The sequence below is a fragment of the Pinus tabuliformis genome, chromosome Q, assembly GCF_031772625.1.
Source record: "Pinus tabuliformis cultivar Carrire ecotype Pingquan chromosome Q, CPIR1, whole genome shotgun sequence".
Lineage (NCBI taxonomy): Eukaryota > Viridiplantae > Streptophyta > Pinopsida > Pinales > Pinaceae > Pinus > Pinus tabuliformis.
Genome location: NC_142296.1, coordinates 1,230,337,484 through 1,230,356,366, shown reverse-complemented (window position 1 = coordinate 1,230,356,366; position 18,883 = coordinate 1,230,337,484). Strand labels below are relative to the sequence as shown.

The following is an 18,883-nucleotide window of genomic DNA, read 5'->3' as shown; positions in this document are numbered from 1 at the left end:
TCCCATAGGCTATCTTTAACCTCATGGATGTTAAAATAATTTCTTACTTTATTTCTTTCAAAAATGAGAGGAATAATTCAACTATCCTAGACTTTTGTCTTTGGCAAACTCTTTTAATACCTCTTTGATTTCATCAAAAGAGCCAAACCGACCAATTTAAACAACCTCTCCATGGTACCACTAATAAATAAAAATTTACTATTTTTTTATCTACTTTATATTAAATAAATTTAAAAACATCGCATTCAAACTTCGATTTTTTTTCACAAAATTTATCAAATACAATAAAAATAAAAATATTTCATAATAAAAATATTCTTCATTACTTTGATATCTTATGCATTTATGCAATGATATTATAATTAAATTGAACATACTCCAATTAGCTTTGAACATGAGACCTAAACTAAACTAGAATTTGCCAATTTTCAAAGCTTTTTTATGCATTTATGCAATGATATTATAATTAAAATGAATATACTCTCATTAGCTTTGAACATGAGGCCTAAGCTAAACTAAAAATACTTGCCGAATTTCAATTTTCAAAGGTTTTTTTTAATGTTCAAAGAGTTTCACCACAAAGTCTGAAAATGGCGTCGTGAGCTCAAGAACTGCCAGTCACCGTAGGTCTATTTTCCTAAATATAGAGAAGCTCCGGACATAATTTATAGGAAGAGCAAGCAATGAACAGAGTTGAGCGGAGACAGAAGCGATCCGAAGAAGAGCAAGCAGCAAACGTCTGTCACTTTCGAGGGCATCCGAACGGTTTAAGGAAATAGGTATTTTTTTCATACACAATTCGCTTTATTTTACGGTGTTTTTCCTTTCCAGTGTAAAGTTGGTGTCTATTTGGGAGGGTTTTTAGTAGGATTGAGTCTTCTGCGACGAGTGGGTACCTGCCGTAATACCTAATTCTATCCTGGCTGAGCTGGGTTGCGAGTAATACATTCATAACTTTGCATGCATTAGACTCTTCGTTTTGAATTTTTACTGTCAGAATCATATGAGATGGTATTTGGATCAGAATCGAAGCAAAGACAAATCGAACTCACTTAAGCGTTTAGAGTCTGAAATGCCGACATCGCAGCAGCATAGCCGTGTTAACCTAGTAGAGCTAAAGGCACAGATTATTAAGAAAATTGGGGTTCAGAGGACTGATAAATATTTTGGGCACTTGGACAAGCTCTTTAGTCAGAAGCTTGCTAAGGTTGAGTTTGACAAGCTTTGCTATTTGACTCTTGGAAAGGAAAATATTGGCCTTCACAATCAACTCATATGGTCTATTTTAAAAAATGCGTACCAGTCTCATGTTCTTGAATCACTTAGGGTCCCCTCCAAATCCACCAATGGCGTATTGAGAAAACCCAATTCTTCACTGATCGGCAATGGCGATTGTCTGCCCTCCTTAAGAAGGTCCAATGAAGACACTTACGGTAGATCGTCTCACAAGACCGGGTCCAGAGTCCGTGATCGGAAGGTTCAAAAAAGGCTGACTAGTACTTTTCCTCGTCCTGTGAATTCTCATAGGGATGATTCGAGTGCTTCGCGAGGAGTAAGGGCTGACCTATCAGAACCTTGCTTGAACCAAGCTATCTCAGTTAAGACCGGGACCTTACCCTCTGTAACAAAGGCATTGGCGAATGACGATTTGAAGACCCATGATTTATCGAGACCTTTACAGCTCAGTCCGGCCTCCAGCACCGCTGAGCTGCCTGAAGCAGAAGCTTTGACCCAGTCAAAGTCAAAGCGTCCTAGGCTTGAGATTGCAGCATCACCGGAACAGGTTTCAGCACATGAAGTTGGAGTTGAGGCAGTGGATGCGGGAAACGAGGAAGTGGCTAAGGAGGTAGATAGTTCAATTGACAACAGATTGAGCGCGCCTCTCGGAGTATCGTTCCGGTCAGGACCTAGTGGCTATGTTAGGAGACCACCCTGTAGTAGTTTACTGAGTTATGGTCGATTGGCCAAAGAACAGGGGTGTCTTGACAGTTCTCAATTGCCTTCTACAGAGTGTCTTCACAGATGGATGGAACAGGTGGCAAAATCCACGGGCTTGCAAGCTGTAAGTGAAGATTCTGCTAATGTGTTGAGCAATGGATTGGATGCCTTTTTGAAGAGGTTGATAGAGTCCTGTGTACACTTAAAGGGAAGGCCAGGTCAGAAAAGTGAGATGTTTTATAGGCAGATTCCTTGTACGCTTTCTCAGGAAATAGTTAGTGTAAATCCTGGTAATTCTCAATGGATGCCCAATGCATGCATTGCAACTGATGCAGCTCATATAGAGAGTTGCCCCCCACCGTTAACATTTCTTGATTTTAAAACAGCCATGGAATTAAATCCTCAGCAACTAGGTGGACATCGGTCTTTATGGATGGAAAAAATAGGTTTCCGAATCCTATAGGCCAAGAGTAGAACCTTGGCCTTCTTAACAAATAGAAGTTCTCTCTTCCTTCCCAGTGCCATACCTTATATCTTCCAAAGGAAGTCCCCTGCATTGGAATCTGTAGATGAAGCTGATGGAAGCGATTTTTTGGAGGACTTCCATCATCTCATGTTAATGATTTTCAATTTCTCAGACCTTGCCTTATTGGACAAGGCAGAAGTACATTTTATGAAAAAAAAATCAATTCAAACTGCAAGATGTGTGCAGCAGTTGGAATAATATACTTTTCAATGTGGAGGATTAACACGTAGTTCAACATGAAAGGTCTTGTATGCCTGAACTTCAATAGCATTATATTGTAATTTTCAACCCTTCAATAGCATTATATTATTACTTTCAACGCTTCAGATAGTCAGTGAAGAAGTTTAGATACATTCTGTAGAAGAAAAGTTGTACGGTGTGCTCGAACATTGTTTTGGACGTGCAATCTGTATCTTGTAAGTGGCGTTATTCTTGAAGCTTCAAACTTTCTTATGGCCCCTTTTTCCGAGCATGATAAAGCAAAGCTACATCATTTTCTTACAAATCCAGTTCAAGTTTAATTCGGTAGGTGCTGGTGCATGTCACATGATGTTATTTGAAGCATGATAAATTTCTTGGGGTTCTGGTATAGATAGCCATGTATAGAAATTTATGTGAAGACAGCGTTTAAATTTGAAGGGTTGGATATATCATTACTAGCCTGGTGTTGATTTGCAATCTTTTTGTCAGACTCATTGAACTGAGCTGTCGTATTCAAAATTTGAAATTTTCATCAAAAAGTAGCTTCTCTACATTTCATGCTTAAGAATAACTCCGATGAATCTTCAAATAGTTTATGCTTCCCGACAGAGATAGTAAGCTTATTCCATCCAGCAAGAGTAACAAATAAATCCCTGTAAATAATTAAAATATCATTTCTAATTCATTCTGTAGATTGTCGAGAGATGGGAGAGTAGTGGGTTATTTCTTCTAGAAAGAATTGGTAAATATTTTAGAAAAGTTTTTTTTTTTTTGTTTAATCAGAAAGAAAAGCTGAATTGTATTATAATGAGTCTGTATAATAGAGCATTCATACAAAATATGAGGAATATAATCCATAGGATGAGTCTGAACAGAGCATATAGCCTGGACACATTAGCAGACCTCCCCAGCACCAGCTGGGACCAAAAAACGGAGATAGTTGTGACATAAAACAGATACAAACATATGCCATGACAGATCTTGACGACATAAACAGATATAAACATATGCCAGGACAGATCTAAGGAGATAAGCAAAAGAAAGGCACAGAAGAGACCAAAAAAAGGAGAGTCAGAATCCCGGAATACAAAAGTCCTGTATGATATAGGATTCCCTGCCAACAGAAATTTTCAAGGACCATGCACCAGTATCCATAAGGAGCGCCTCCTTAGATAGGCAGTCCGCTCTCAGGTTCCAAACTCTGTAGATATGCTGAATTGTAGACCCCTGCAAACATCTCCAGAAAAACATAATTCGATCCATCCACACAGAGAGGTGAGGTCAGTCGACAATACCTTTTCCATTTACATGATCCACCATTGTTTTGGAGTCCCCACAAACAGAGATGGTCTTGATGTCAAGGAAGCAACAGAAAGCGAGGAGAGCCGCAAGGGCCTTAGCCTCAGCCAGACTATTTGTGCCCACACCTGCATTCCAAGAGAGATAATATTGAAGATTCTCGTCCATTTGAATGAACACACCTGCTCCACATGAGTTTTGTTGGGATGCGCCGTCGAAAAAGGCCCTCGGGGACCTGAACGAAGGAGGTACCTGCACATTTCTATTGACAGCACTAGATTTTGAAAGGATTTTGGGAATAGAATCATAGATGAGAATTATACTTTGACAAATATCCTTCAGAGGTTCCTTTGCATCGTTAAAAAGTTTGTTATTTCTCCATCTCTAGGCACACCATAAGACAATTAAAATGATCGGTCTCCACGAATCTTTTTGCTGGCTCCACCATATAAAAGCTTCTTGGGAAGAGGCATGAGAAACCAGAGGGAAGCCATAAAGACTTGCCAAAACCTGCCATATCTCCAAGAGAGAGTTGCACTTGAAGAACATGTGAAAATTTGTTTCTTCGGCTGATTCGCACATACAGCATCTACTCGGCCCATGCCACTACCTCTTCATCAAATTCTCCCAAGATAAATTTTTATTATAAAACACCAGCCATGAAAAATATATCATTTTGGGAGAGCAACCCGATTTCCAGAAAGCCGTTGGGAAAATAGATGAGAGCGCAGGCTTCATACTGATCATAAGAGCATAAATATCCTTTACACACAACTGAGAATTTGCAGATGGCATATTCCATACCAAATAATCCTGTGGCCTAGATTGGAAGAAACCACAGTTTCTCAGAGAATTCCAGACAGGGGTCCAAAGGCATTTTATGGATTGCGGAAGGCCAAGGTCATCAGCGGATTTCCAGATAGGAAGCGGGCCATGCCATCCCGCGATCAATTTATCCCATGTAAAAAATCCTTTGCAGTGAAGGAAGAGTAAGATCCTTTCAGGAATAGAAATGCGTTCACGTCCAGACAAAATGGGGTCTACTCCAATAAGAATTCTACTGCCCGACTGAAGACACCATTTCAAATGCTTTAAGAAAAATTTCTCCAGCTTTCGAAAGCTGAGCCATATGGCAGATCCATATTTTGTTCCAATCCTCCCCAAACGAAACCAATATTCTAGGCCTTTACCTCGCATATATTTCATTTTGATGATATTGCTCCATGATCCCTCACCGAAGATGCCCCTCCATAAAGATTTGCATAGGAGCGCCTTTCCAAAGGTCCTCGAGTCCAGCAAGCCCCAACCACCTGCAGACTTCGGTCTTGAAATTTTATCCAAGGTAGTGAGGTGATAACTTCCTTTAGTTTTGTTGCCGCCCCAAATAAAATTGGCAGAGATCTTATTCATTTTCTGAACAATGCTAGCCGGGAGGAAAAAAATATGGGCCCAATAGACAGCAAGTTGCGAGAGGACTGCCCTAGTTAAGACGATTCTTCCAGCCAAAGATAAGCATCTGAATTGCCAAGCGGATATCCTTTTATAAAACCTTTCAATGAGCCATTTCCAATCATCCTTTGAGTAACCCTTTGCCTTCAGTTGAAAACCAAGATATTTGACTCCATCCTTTATAGATCTCAGACCGACACCAAACAACAACGAAATCCATTCCACTACTTCCATATTGACTTCATTATGATAGAGTATGGATTTGGATTTGTTTATTTGAAGACCGGTGGCACGTTGAAATCTATCTAAGATTTCATTTAGGCAAGTCCACGTAACCCTGCATAACATTGCAAAGATTAGCACATCATCAACAAATAAATTGTGCGAAATGAAGTTGTTCCTGCATATCCTCACAGGTTTGCAAGTTTTTTCTGTGACAGCCTTATTTATGTGAAGGCTCAAAGAGTTCATCACCAGGATGAACAACAGCGGCGATAGTGGGCAACCTTGGCGCAACCCTCTTTCTGCTGAGAAAAAGGGGGTCGGGATTCCATTAATAATGACTGCATAATTCACGTCCTCAATACAAGCCATGATCCAATTTATGACCTTCGATTTCAAGCCAATCTTTGCTAACAAACATCTGATAAAACCCCAGTCTACACAGTCGTAAGCTCTTTGCAGATCAATTTTTAAAATAGCTGCTTCTGTTCTATTTGAGAGCATGGAGAACAGGCTCTCCTGGGTTATGGCAACTGCATCCATTATATTTCTCCCTTTTAAAAAAGCATGCTGATCTTTTGTTAAGAAAGTGGCTAAAATCACTTTGATCCTCTCTGCTATAATTTTGGTGATGATCTTAAAAGATATGTTGCACAAAGAGATCGGCCTAAAATCCTTAAAAGAGTCCGCCTCCGATTTCTTTGGGATGAGAGCTATCAGCGTGGATGAAATAATGTGATGGACGCTGCCCGACATTCTTGTTGCTTCGACCATCCTTAAGAGATCAGATTTGATGATGTCGAAAAAATGGAGGAAAAATTCTATTGTCCAGCCGTCCGGGCCAGGACATTTATCCTTCTTAAAATCCTTCATAACTCCATATAACTCCTCTTCTGTTATGGCCCGGAACAGAACTTCATTTTCTTCATCATTAAACATTTGGGGGAACAGATCGATACCCCATAGGATATCTTGAAAACCACTATATTCCTTTCTTTTATATTGGTCCTTAAAATGTCTCACCGCCTCCTTTGAGATTTCTTGCTGAGAGAAAAGAAAAACCCCTTGTCCATTTTTGATTTTCCAAATAGCATTTATCTCCCTTCTGGCACTAGCATACCTGTGAAAAAACTTAGTATTCCTGTCACCATCTTTAAGCCATAACGCCCGGCTCTTGAGCCTCCATGAGGCCTCCTCCTCTTTTAAAATGTGTTGTTTCTTCCTTTCCAATTCATTTAATCTGCTTCTCGTGCTGAAAGAGACCGAATCGGCTTTCAAGAACTCAGAGATATCATCCAATTCCTTCTGGATTTCGTTTAGGGCCAGTTTGTTCGCTTGTTTCTTATTACATTGCCATGCCTTAACCACTTTTCTCATAGCAGCCATTTTATCTCTGAAGGTCATGAAAGGAGGAAAAGAGCAGTTTGCAGATAGATCCTGCCATGCTTTAATTATTTCTTCATTGAAGGCCGGGTCCTCGAGACATGTTCTATTGAATTTAAAGGGGTAACCATACTTGACATCCTTTTCCCTCCAGCTGAGAGAAATTGGTTTATGATTGGAGATAAAGACATTTTCGATGGTCGATATAGGCATGCCCATGTTATCGATGATATTGTTATGAATGATAAACCTGTCAATCCTTTTTGCTATGTAGGCCCCCTCAAGTCTACCATTATTCCATGTGGGCATTAATTTGGGTGGAGCCACATCAACCAGTGTTGATAATATCGGTATCGGGAAAATATCGGCGAGGGTCCAGAAAATATCTTATCGACAATATCGGCGAAAATATCAACAAAATATCGGCAAATATCGGCAAGCATAAAAACTGCATAATATATTTATTTTTTTCAGATTTTTAAACATATAAAGCAATAACAACATGAAATAAACACATTGGCACATAAATATGAAGAAAACACTGATATATATGATGTCAAATAGAAATGATACATCAAAGGCGATACCAAATCCTGCTGATCCCTGATAATTGTCCAATCAAGGACTCAAATGTGGAGAACCAATACAAAATAACATCACATATATAAAAGTATCTCATCATCATGAGTTATATGTAGCACAACAAATAAAACTAGCAGCTATCTATCTGAAATCACTGCCCTCTCCCCCTTTTACGGGAAAACATGATGGGTTGTTTGCCAGGCCTGCCCCTAGTAGGAGGAGGCCCTGATCCTGCCTCTGCATCTAATGTCAAATAATGAGTGCTAGGTATGGGGCTATGCTCTCCTATATCTATAGCATATGGTGTTGATGATGATGCTCCCGCAGTGTCCTCCTCCTCCTCCTCCTCCTGCTCCTCCTCTGAGTGATGCTGCTCCTCTAACTTCGAGTCCTCCTCTTGCTGCCACTACTCTAATGGATCATCTGCCACTGGCTCTAACCATGAAGGTGACTCCTCCAAGAGGGGCTTCTCAGACTCCACCCTCCACGGAGACAATACATCAATATTGTCTAAGCTAAGTCACATGACACGAGGACACGAGACACGGAGGACACGTAAATACGAGTATTCAATACGAAACACAACGACCTGGAAACAAGACACGGGGGACACGTGATATATATATATATATATATATATATATATATATACCAAAATATAGTTTTTTATCCATATTAAATTGCAGGTTGTAGCTTAACTATTCAAATTAAAATATAATTACTTCTCAAAGTTCATAGTTCACTTTAAAAAAATTAATAGAATCAAAATTTACTATTTCGAAATTAGAATGTGATATGCTTGGTCTTGATTCTTGAATATTCAATGTTCATTGTTCATGTACAACTTACAAGCACATAAGAAAATAACTAAAGTCTAATCCTATTGATTTCCTCTGCCCCTCTTGCGAGAAAATGCCACAGCTTTCCCTTTCCCTCTAGATGTAGATGTTGGTGCTGGTGGAGTTGGCAGTGGAGTTTGCTATGCTCTAGAAGCTGAAGAACTAGAAGTAGGAGCTATAGGAGGTAGACCACGTCCTCTACTGGTGGCAGGGGTAGCCCGGGCAGGTGGTGTCACCTGGAAACATTACAATCTCCCAATCCTGAAATCCTAAAAAACTGATAAGTCTGCTGCATTTTGAATGAAATATAAAATTCTACTTTCTCCATATGAAATCCAATGAGGCCGGAACCACTCTCAAACATCCTGAGTAATTTCATGGTAATGTTAAAAATTTAAGTAAAAGGATGAAAATGAAGATTAAGGAGAATGTCACTTTTGCTTTAAGAATTTAACATTACCATGAATAGCATATCAATACTAGGGCCTAGAACGCTCAAACCCTCCTTGGCAGCAACCACATAGCTCTCCCCTTCCTTCTCCAGCAATCAGAAATGAAAATGATATGAAAAAAAACCAAAATCGGATTTTTATAGGCCGTGCAGAAATTTTTTACAGTCACCGGGCGATATTTTCGATTGTCGCGCGATATTTTCCGAAATATCGGCGATATTTCAGAAATCACGCGATATTTTCAAAAGCCGAAAATATCGCGATATTTTGTCGGCGATATATCGGCTCACCGAAAATATCGCGATATTTCCGAATATCGCCGATATCTCGGCGATATTATCAACACTGACATCAACAAGGTTCCTGTGAAGGAATTCAAACTTAATTCAGTCTGAAATTGGATCATGCCTCCTGCATTTACCCCACCGCTCTTTTGAACTTAGAGTGATATTCAAATCACCTGCAATCATTAAAGAGTCAATATCAAAGATCCCTGTTTTTATAAGGAGCATAGATGTTCAAAATGTTGATGGGACTCGTCTGACCCCTAATGACTGCAGAGATGAGGATTCCTGCAAAACATTTATAGGCTTTGGCTTTTATCCAAGAAGGATCCCACATGACCGCTAGCCCTCCCGAAAGTCCCTTGGCTTCCGAGGCTACCATGAACCATGAGGGAAACATTTTTCTGAAGTATGCAATGGACTCTTGCTTACTGTGCATAGTTTCCTGTACAAGAATGATCTTAGGCTTGGCGGAAAAGAAAAAATCTTTGAGCGCCAAGAATTTGAGGTCTGCTCCCAGACCTCGAATATTCATCGATATGATAAAAGTCATGGAGGAAATACACCAGCCGAGCTAGCTCTAAGAGGCTGTTTTTCAGAAATGTCGAAAATGGGGACATCCACCAGAGACAAATTCCTTATACCGCCGGCATCAGCTTTTGATCTCCCAAGAAAATGTCTGCTCCCACCTTTGTTTTTCTTCCTGACAGTTATATTCCTTGCAGAGTTTGGGCTGATGAGCGGGGGGGAAGGGAAACGAGGTTTATGGATGGTTAAGGGTTCGAGTTCGAGAGATTTTTTACTGAGAAGGAAATCTAGGTCATTGTCGTATACATTTACAGGAGATGAGGTTGGGGAGTTTAAAGGGGTGGCTATAATCATAGGTGCCTTCCCTTTCCTGGAAGATTGGATGGAGTTAGACAAGAAAACAGAAGGAGAGGATGGGGAATTTAAAGGGGTGGCGGATGTCAACTGTTTTTTGCCCTTTCCGGAAGAGCGATGGGGTTTATCAGAAGACGGCGAAGTCGATGAGATATGAATGGTCTGAGATCCCACTATGAAGTTCGTGGGTTTTGGAACCGATGGAGGAGGAGGGATGGCTTTTCCATTTGAAGGTTCCGGCGGGGGGCGACACAGAAAAGATCGAAACTCTTTGTCAGCAGTTGAAACCGGGATGGGAGATGACGACTTGGAGCCAGCACGCTTGGAGCAGTCCTATGAGTGAACCTGTGGGGATAAATTGGATTTTATTTCCGGGCTCTTACCCCGCGCAACCTCCAGATCAGTCGGGGACCAGTTGGACAACGGGGAAAGCTTCCCTTCTACAGAGGAAAGGGGGGATGCCACCTTGGATTTTTCACGAAAGACCCTTCTTCTGTATGTCGGATGCTGAGGACAATTCTTGATGAGGTGTCCAGTCTTGTGGCAAGCGGAACACTTGAAAGGAATGCCCCAGAAATCAAGCCTTTGCTTTATTTTTAGGTTCCTCCAGGCGATCTCTATGTGGTCCGGGAAACCGCCCCTATAGGCCTTTTCAATAAGAATCCATGCAATGCGTTTGTCCTTTTCCCCCAGACACCATGGATCAACGTAAACAAATCTCCCAATAGAATTTCCTATCTCTGTTAAAGTCTCCCTTGACCAGAACTCCAGGGGCAGATTTGGGAGCTTGACCCAGATTAAGTTGTTTGAGGGAGTATTTCTCAATGGGTTATATCCTAAATACCATCTGTGGAGGACAAGGAAACTTCTTCCATAAACCCAAGGGAGGTTCTGGATAACCTCAGCATCACCTGCCTTTAAGAAATGGAAGCAGAACCATTCCTTCATAAGCTTTGATACAATGGGGAAATATCCAATCACCGGCTTCCACTGAGCCTCCAACCATTTTCTCATCGCAGAATCATCCATTTCTGTGAAATGCCATCTGCCCACCAGTGCGAGGTTATGGAGGCTATCTATCCGTTCAGTTAGGTGAACATTGTCTAATTTTAGCGCTGCAGGTGGGGGGGTGGTTTTAACAGGGACCCGAGCACTGTTATATCTTTTCTCTTCTACGTGCAATTCCTTATGGAGCTTGGCTCGGACCGTGTCATCCACATGTCTTGTTGATTGTAATACCACTTCGTCCAGCATGGATTTCCACCCCCCCTCAGCATTATCACAACCCCATGCTTTCTCAGCCTGAATGGTAGCACGTATCATGGCCTTTGTGACTGACACGTTAGACCCTCCCTCCATTCGCTACCAGCTCACACCTCTGAGCACTACCAGAGAAAATTGTCCTAAAAAGATTATACAAATCTGGAATTTAGCCCGAAAATTAATGAACATCAGTCCGGTTTTGAAAGGAAATCCCGATAAAGAAATCGGAGGGAGATAAGATCCTTCTGTCAGAAGCCTGATCGGATGGGAAATATTTAAATAGCTCAGGAATAGAATAATCTCCTTTTGGGGATGAAAGCTAGGATATGGATTTCCAAATCAGGTTTGTACCAAAACATTTAATATTCATCTGGCATGACCCTGAATATATCACCTGGACCGAGTAAGGCTGGAGAGCTGATAGAGACCCATCTGTCAGAGGACACACTGACCAAGGATTGGCTTGGAAAGATAGAAAAAGGAAACAGCTGTCCTTGAGTCCCGAATCGGTCAAGGACCCATAGCTACCATCCTTTTTGAAAATGAAAACCGGAAAAGGCAATAAAAACCACAGTCCTGAAGAAAACCAGTCCCGAAAGTGGTTTTCAGGGCGTAAACAGTGGTGATGGCCAGAGAAATGGAGACTACCCTTTATCCTGTTATCACCCAAGGCAAAAGACTCTGAAGACTTCTGAGCCAGGAAAATTAACTAGAAGAGGGTTCATGACAGATTATACAACAACAGTAAATTTGGAAAATGCACCACCAAGCTCCTATTTTGATTCGGAAGTCTGAACAGGGTTTATAAAACACTATAGACTGCTTCAATTTGTGAAAAAACCGAAACATTCTGTTATATCCAGACTCTTAAGGCATGAAAACACCTGAATTATGTTTATCTCTCCGTCATATATCCTTTTCCATATCCAGTTATGGAGTATCATCAGGATAATAACAAAAACATTCACTTAACTCGGCTAAGAACGCTTAAAATTTTCCAAAACTATATACCTTAAAAAACCAGAGAAACTTAAAAGAAACTGAAAGATATGGCTGAATTACTGACCTCAAACCCAGCTGAAAGCAGAGTGGAGAGCAGTATTCATCCCCAGCAGAAACCAAACCAGAGTTCCGCGCGAGAAGGCCTCGGGAAAAAGAAAGAAAACAGCATTGAAAACTCCAGGTTGAATACAGTGCTTGCTATGTTCCGGGACAAACAGAGAAAAACTGGCCAGAGACCCCGGGAGCAAAAGAAAGGAGACAGTACTTGAAAGCTCCAGGGAGAATACAACGCTTGCTATGTTCCGGGAAACAGAGAAAACTGGCCAGAAACGAAACCTTTTTTGCTATGCAAAGGTTAGATTTTGTAATCTTGGGACCTATCAGTTGGTGGACGACGAAGCTGCATGGAGAGGTGAGGTGGCTAGCAGACGCGCATGTAACGTGCATGCAAACCTTTAAAAAATCCCTGGGAAGGAACGAGACGTGTCTAAATAACAGGCCTATCCTCACCTACTCCACTCGCACAGATTGGCTTCAAGACTGTGTCCATGGCGGCAGCGTGCGACCTGGTTGGTTGCTACTTCGGCCTGCAGCTCCACTCCGCTCCCTGGTTCCAAATATTTTAGAAATGTTTTATATATTCTGTTATTCGGTTTAATGTAAGTGTGTAATCTTCTCTTTAATTTTTTTGTTTGACAATGTCTATGTACTGATAATGTTGGATCCAGAAATGCATCACTAGGGATACGCCATCTTGAAATTTTAAATTGTCACTTAGAAGGCCAGGTGACAAAGTTTTGCTGGTAGTTGACGAAATTAGCTCTTACTCGTCGCTAAACAGACTGAACTATTTTCGTTGAATATGTGGCTGTATCTCAGCAAAATGACAAGTTCATTTGTTGTAGAAGCTGAGGGAACATTCCAAAGAAGCAATTCTAATTAAATAAACATGAACAGGTAGGCTTCTTGTTTGAAGTTCAGAAATCAGTTCAGAGGATGCAGCTGCCTTTTGAAAGTCTGGATTGATGTTTTCATTTATACAGATAATAATGCTGCACTTCAGCTTTCCAACCTCTCGAAGTCTCTTTAATTGAAGTGGCTTTGTGGTCAAAGAATACACATAATCTATTTGAATTTTGTGCACTGCAAGCTTTCTAACATTAAATTGGGAGGTTTAAGTTTTAACTAGTACATTCGAAAATGTTCTCTTGCAGAATTGTCACAGATGTCAACGACTGATATTGTTTCTACCCTGTGCGGTTTCTATATTTTGATGAAGGTTGTCGCGCTCTGTTTAGTTCTCCAGTTAAAACCAAGGAAGACTCCTTTTCCAGGGCTTAACATATACCCTTAATATTTTTATTATTATTATTTGATTTCTGTATTGGTTTTGATTTATTCAACTATAAGTTGAATAAATACTTTTGTTTCAACTATAAGTTGAATAAATACTTTTGTTTCAACTAAATCGCTTTTATATAAATACTTTTGTTTCAACTAAATCGTTTTTATGTGAATCCAATTGACATGATTTGAATAATTTGCTTGCTGTCTGGTTGGTAAAGATTATGCTGCTACAGTCAAGTACAATGGCATTTTGTGGAATTTCGATTTCTAGTTAGAGATTTTAAACATTCATTTAATCATCTTCTCTTGTTGGGATGTACTTAGAAACCCTCTTCTTCTTTTAAGGATCGACCATTGATAGAGATCGTTAATTGGATCTGTTTTGTCAGAGGTAGCCGAGTGATCAAGGTAGTGGACTGTGAATCCACCACACACAGGTTGAATCCTCGTTGATGACATTGCCCATAGAACTTGAACTAGATCCAATCATGTTTTTTTTAATAGTGCTCCCTTTAAACTTCAAAAGTATTACAATTTGCTTGAATACATTTATGTCATAATAAGGGTTAGAAATAAATGGGAGAGAAAGTAATTAATAATCAGCAATAACATAACACAAAGCAACAACACACCATGACTATCTTGGAAATTTTAAATCTGGAAAACCATTTCCTAATAGATTTATTAGCCTTGGTTAAAATACATCTTACAATGAAGCCATGGAGCCATTAAATAAACTATATTATATCAAATACCATGGGTAAAACCAAGGTTGTTGAAACTTTGGGCTTGTTAATGGCCTTTGGTAAACCCAATAATTACTGTATCAAAATGACTCCATGACCTAGTCAATTTTAACCTAACATTTGCCCCTTTTAGACTTGACTTGGTGTAATACTAAGGGTATATATTCCTAATCAGGTCTTAAACTCATATGCCCATTTACATCCAATTAAAGCTTTCGACTCCATTATAATATTTTTTATTTAATGTTGCCAGAACTCCATGAGAGTGCATTCAACATGTCCTTTGCTTCAGGCACTTACAAAATCTTTTATCCTTTGGCCTTGCTCCTACTATCTCTTGTCTTATATTCCTTTAGTGGCTTTGCAAAATCCTGCATACCTTTTGAAAACCAGCCACAACTCAGTTTTTTTTGACCGTGGATTAACATTGTGGCAGCTCATCTCGATTCCCCCCTTCATAAAAGATTCAACATCTCTGATAACATCAAATTAACGTATGATACACCGACCACCCTGGTACCTATCCAAGTGTTTCATTCCACAACTTGATCCTACATCCTCTCTATGCTTGAGAGGGATGTGAGCTACTTTGCAACATGTATGCCTGAATAACAAGGCTTAGAACAAATCTGGGGAATTCAAAGTGTCAATAAATCTTCACTCAAATCTTATTTGGTTATTCACAAACCTTAATTCCGGATTGGTAGCTGACCAATCTACTATGATACCATTTATTAGAAATAAAATGTGAGAGAAAATAATTAATACCAAGCAATAATAAAACACATAGCAACTAAACACAATGATTATCTTGGAAAACCTAAACCTGGAAAACCAATCCCCAATAAATCTATTAGCATTGGACAAATGGCATCTTACCATGGAGTCATTGAGTCATTAAATAGATTATATTACATCAAATATCATGGCAAAACCATGCCCAGGGAAAGTTCAAACTTTAAGCCCATAAACCACTATATAACCTAATCAAGTTTAACTTAACAATAAAGGGGTTGTCTTCCATCAAAATCACCCATAGTTATACATTCTTACACTTTGGCCCTAGTACTTTCACAGGTGAAGCATGACCACATTGACTATTCTGGGTCATTTTATATTTCAAATGAAGATTCTATTTGAACAACTTGATATAGAATCACATTATTAGAAATCCTTCGGGCTCTTCTTCATGATATTTCGTTGATAATGTCATTCTATTTACGGTCATCCAAAACTAGAGGGTCTATTTCTTTTACAGTTAGTTTATTTCCATAGATCTAACAATTTTTGTCTCAAATTAATAGATAACATAATATGATAGAAAATATCAATGCCAAGCCTATTTCAAAGGTTTAAAGGTCTGTCGCAAACAAACTATTTCACTATTGTCAAAGTTATTAGTGTGGAAAGAATGAAATAGCAAATTCAAATATTGAAGATATCAAAGTGAGTACAAGTGTACTGGTGGTTCTTGTTAATAAGTTACATATTTATTCTTAAAAGGATTGAATTGTCTAGATTTCTGTTGTGTTTCTTTATGTCGATGCTTTCCAGTGATTGGTACAGTTTAGATTGCAAAATCCAAACCGATAAACCAATCGAATGTTCTTTTCATGAAAGTCTTCATCGTCATCTTTTCAGTTAGTGGTATGGTTTAGATCGCAAACTCTAAACTAAGAAGCCAATAAAATTTTCTTTTGGCAAAAGTCTTCGTCATCTAGATCCAAACTAATAAAACCAATAGAATGTTGTGTTGGCAAAAGCCTTCATTGTTGTATTCAATTTCACTGAACGCGAAAGGATTTCTTTTGGTGTTCATGTCAAAATTAAGGTTTTTTTTTTTTTTTTTTCAATTCATTTGATATAAGTTTAATTTCATATTCATCATGGAATGGTTGTATTTGTTTTTTCATACATTGGAACTTGTGTAACTTAAACTCAATCTAACACACACAAATCTAAAACTTTATATATGCTCATCATAATTACTTCTTTAATGATGTAGCAAACGATTGAAAAGTCCAATCACTTTCCTCCAATTTTAAAATTTGTGATCTGCCTACTATCTGCAATTTCCTGCTTACTATTTTTCGTCTTTGTATTTGTTGCCATATGTTAATATTGTTTGGCCCATATCCCAATGGTTTTTGAAGTCTGAGATGTTGCTCAAAACACCTATATTTATTGAAATATGGATCACATAAATCTCTTATTGGGTAATGCCATGGGTACATTTTAAAGTACTTATTTTCTAAACATGCAAGAAGTACTTAGCAATGTTCTGCAAACAGTAATATGGTTTGAACCCTTATCCTAATATGGTTTTATTATTTATTAAGTGTAAATCAATCGATTTGTGTAAGGATTTGTTGGTTCAAATTTTATAGGAAAAAGTTGAAGTTGGCAGTCACTGGTGGGGAATAATTCTGCCTCACAAGACATCCAAACTTAACTGACTCAATCCTGATAATCCTAATAACAACATCTTACTAGTAGACATGCAAACGGTCGAGTTGCAGTATGGAAGGCATAATTGAAGCCTCTCTCCTCTTAAAGAAGGAAACTTATCTTCGATAAGGATAGGAGCAAGCTCCATCAAAGGAAGGATGGCTAGATGCTTATATGAAAGAAAAAGGCATGCATATCTTTAGTAACTCTCTTTTAGAAGGTACAATTCATCTCTACAAGAATTTTTCGAAAGAGTTGGTCGTAAGAATGTGCTCAAAAGTATTTCATGTGATTACTTGATGCTTGGAAAACAAGTTTGGTATGCTTTGGAAAGGCCAAAGATCAAGAGTCTTCCATAAGATACCATAACTTAGATATGATAATATTGATCAACATCAAATATGGTCTACCGAAGAAAGAAAGAGAGTTGGTAATAAAAACTCCAAGGAAGAAGATATTGTAGCTTGCTGATTAGTTCCATGGGCACTTTAATAAAAAGTGAAAGCATGGATAAGGATTCTTGTACAATATGAAGATAGACCATGCGGAAGAATGTTGATCTCAAAGGAAACATATAAATGAGATATGATATTTTGGCCATCATGTTGATATAATTATATTGATGCTTTGGTATTGGTTATCTAGTTGGTATATGGTTTTGCAACCTAGATGAATGTTGCAAAAATACATAAACTCAATTTAATAAATACATGAATTGAGTGGATGGCTTTGATAATCTTTGGAGGATTATACGGTCAATATGTCTACATTATCTTGGGATTGAAAGGTGGTGGTACACAATATATAACTTGATGTTTCAATGACAATGATGATCACTTTCATGAATAAAATAAGCTATGATTAACTCTACCTTGATTGACTCAATGTAATGCCTTTGTTGATGATAACTAGTGGAAAGTGATATGAAAGATTGATGGCCTGAACCTTGTCACAATTTGAAAACAGTGTGGCTCCATTATAAAAGCTCAGTATGATGAGATGCAAAGGGATGGAGGAGTCATGCAGTGACTTGAAGATCTCCATAAAGTAGTTGATGTATCGATGAAGACACACTAAAGAACTCGACTTCCCAATTAAAAGGAAGTAAATAATCTCCTCTACATTTGAGAGAGAGTAAGAAGTCTCCTTAATTGTTTGTGAAGGAGCAAGGATCTATTCCTTTATCAATAGGGAATGAGGATCTCCTCTTTGGTTAAGAGGGAGTGATGTTAGACATCAAATTCTCCATGTCTCATGCACTAGACTAGGACTAACAACTGTAAGTCTAAGTGAAGGCACTAGGGAGGAGAATGGAGAATTGGATTTACATTTGAGGTTGATACTCCTTGAAGATAGAGAATCCAAGATAGGAAGTTGACCGACACCCTTTAAGGATTGGTTAGGGTATTCAAAACATGAGTGGTCGTAGAGGAACGATATTCTTTGAGGATGGGTAATCCAAGATAAGAATAGTCTTAAAAGGACATACCTAGTGAACATCTGGATGGGGTATGTGCCTTGAGAGGTAGTGTGGTGTCTCACATAAAGCCTCCCATCATTATGCTCTGATATAAGAAGATATTGTTAGTTAAGGCCTTACTATGTTGACAATGTTGGTTATGATATTGATGCTTAAAGATGGCTTATCAATTTGAATCTTCTTATGAGAATATTTTAGTTTGAGTATCCGTGTACTTTGTGTACAATTATGAATACCTCTCTAGTTAAGAGGGGGTGTTGGATAATGTAACTAGTTTCGGTCTTCATAATTGTCATTGTACTCATGTCATTATGTATATCTTATGTAACAAGCAAAAGAAGAAAGAAAAATATTATTTTCTAGCATGGGTTTCATGCTCCATTTGAATGGTCATCTAGGTCAAGCATGCATTTCATGCTCCTAGGGTTTGTCAAGTCAAAAGAATATTTGTCATGAGTCAAGAGAGTCATTATCATTTGTATAAGATCCATTTGGGCAAGTTGTAACCCAAGTCACCCCTGTTAGTGAAAAGTTGGCCTA

General features: G+C 38.8%; 1 protein-coding gene across 3 annotated transcripts; it reads left to right on the top strand.

The window, feature by feature from the left end:
- The first annotated feature begins 505 nt into the window (after nucleotides 1-505).
- Nucleotides 506-13,790, top strand: LOC149224255 (uncharacterized). 3 transcript variants are annotated; one of them, XR_016249506.1, is made up of 2 exons: nucleotides 506-779; nucleotides 13,537-13,790. XR_016249506.1 is itself a non-coding variant. In XM_089386057.1 (2 exons), exon 2 carries the CDS (start codon nucleotides 1,073-1,075, stop codon nucleotides 2,399-2,401), a length of 1,329 nt encoding a protein of 442 aa, XP_089242183.1. In that variant the 5' UTR covers nucleotides 535-779; nucleotides 1,025-1,072; the 3' UTR covers nucleotides 2,402-2,783. The 3 variants fall into 3 exon arrangements, 1 of the variants encoding a protein (XP_089242183.1); XR_016249507.1 differs by lacking the exon at nucleotides 13,537-13,790 and adding an exon at nucleotides 13,280-13,530; XM_089386057.1 differs by lacking the exon at nucleotides 13,537-13,790 and adding an exon at nucleotides 1,025-2,783 and having other exon boundaries at nucleotides 535-779.
- The last annotated feature ends 5,093 nt before the right edge of the window (nucleotides 13,791-18,883 follow it).

Bases quoted from the DNA above. Each gene is read 5' to 3' on its own strand.
- LOC149224255 (XM_089386057.1), top strand. From the start codon at position 1,073: ATGCCGACATCGCAGCAGCATAGCCGTGTTAACCTAGTAGAGCTAAAG.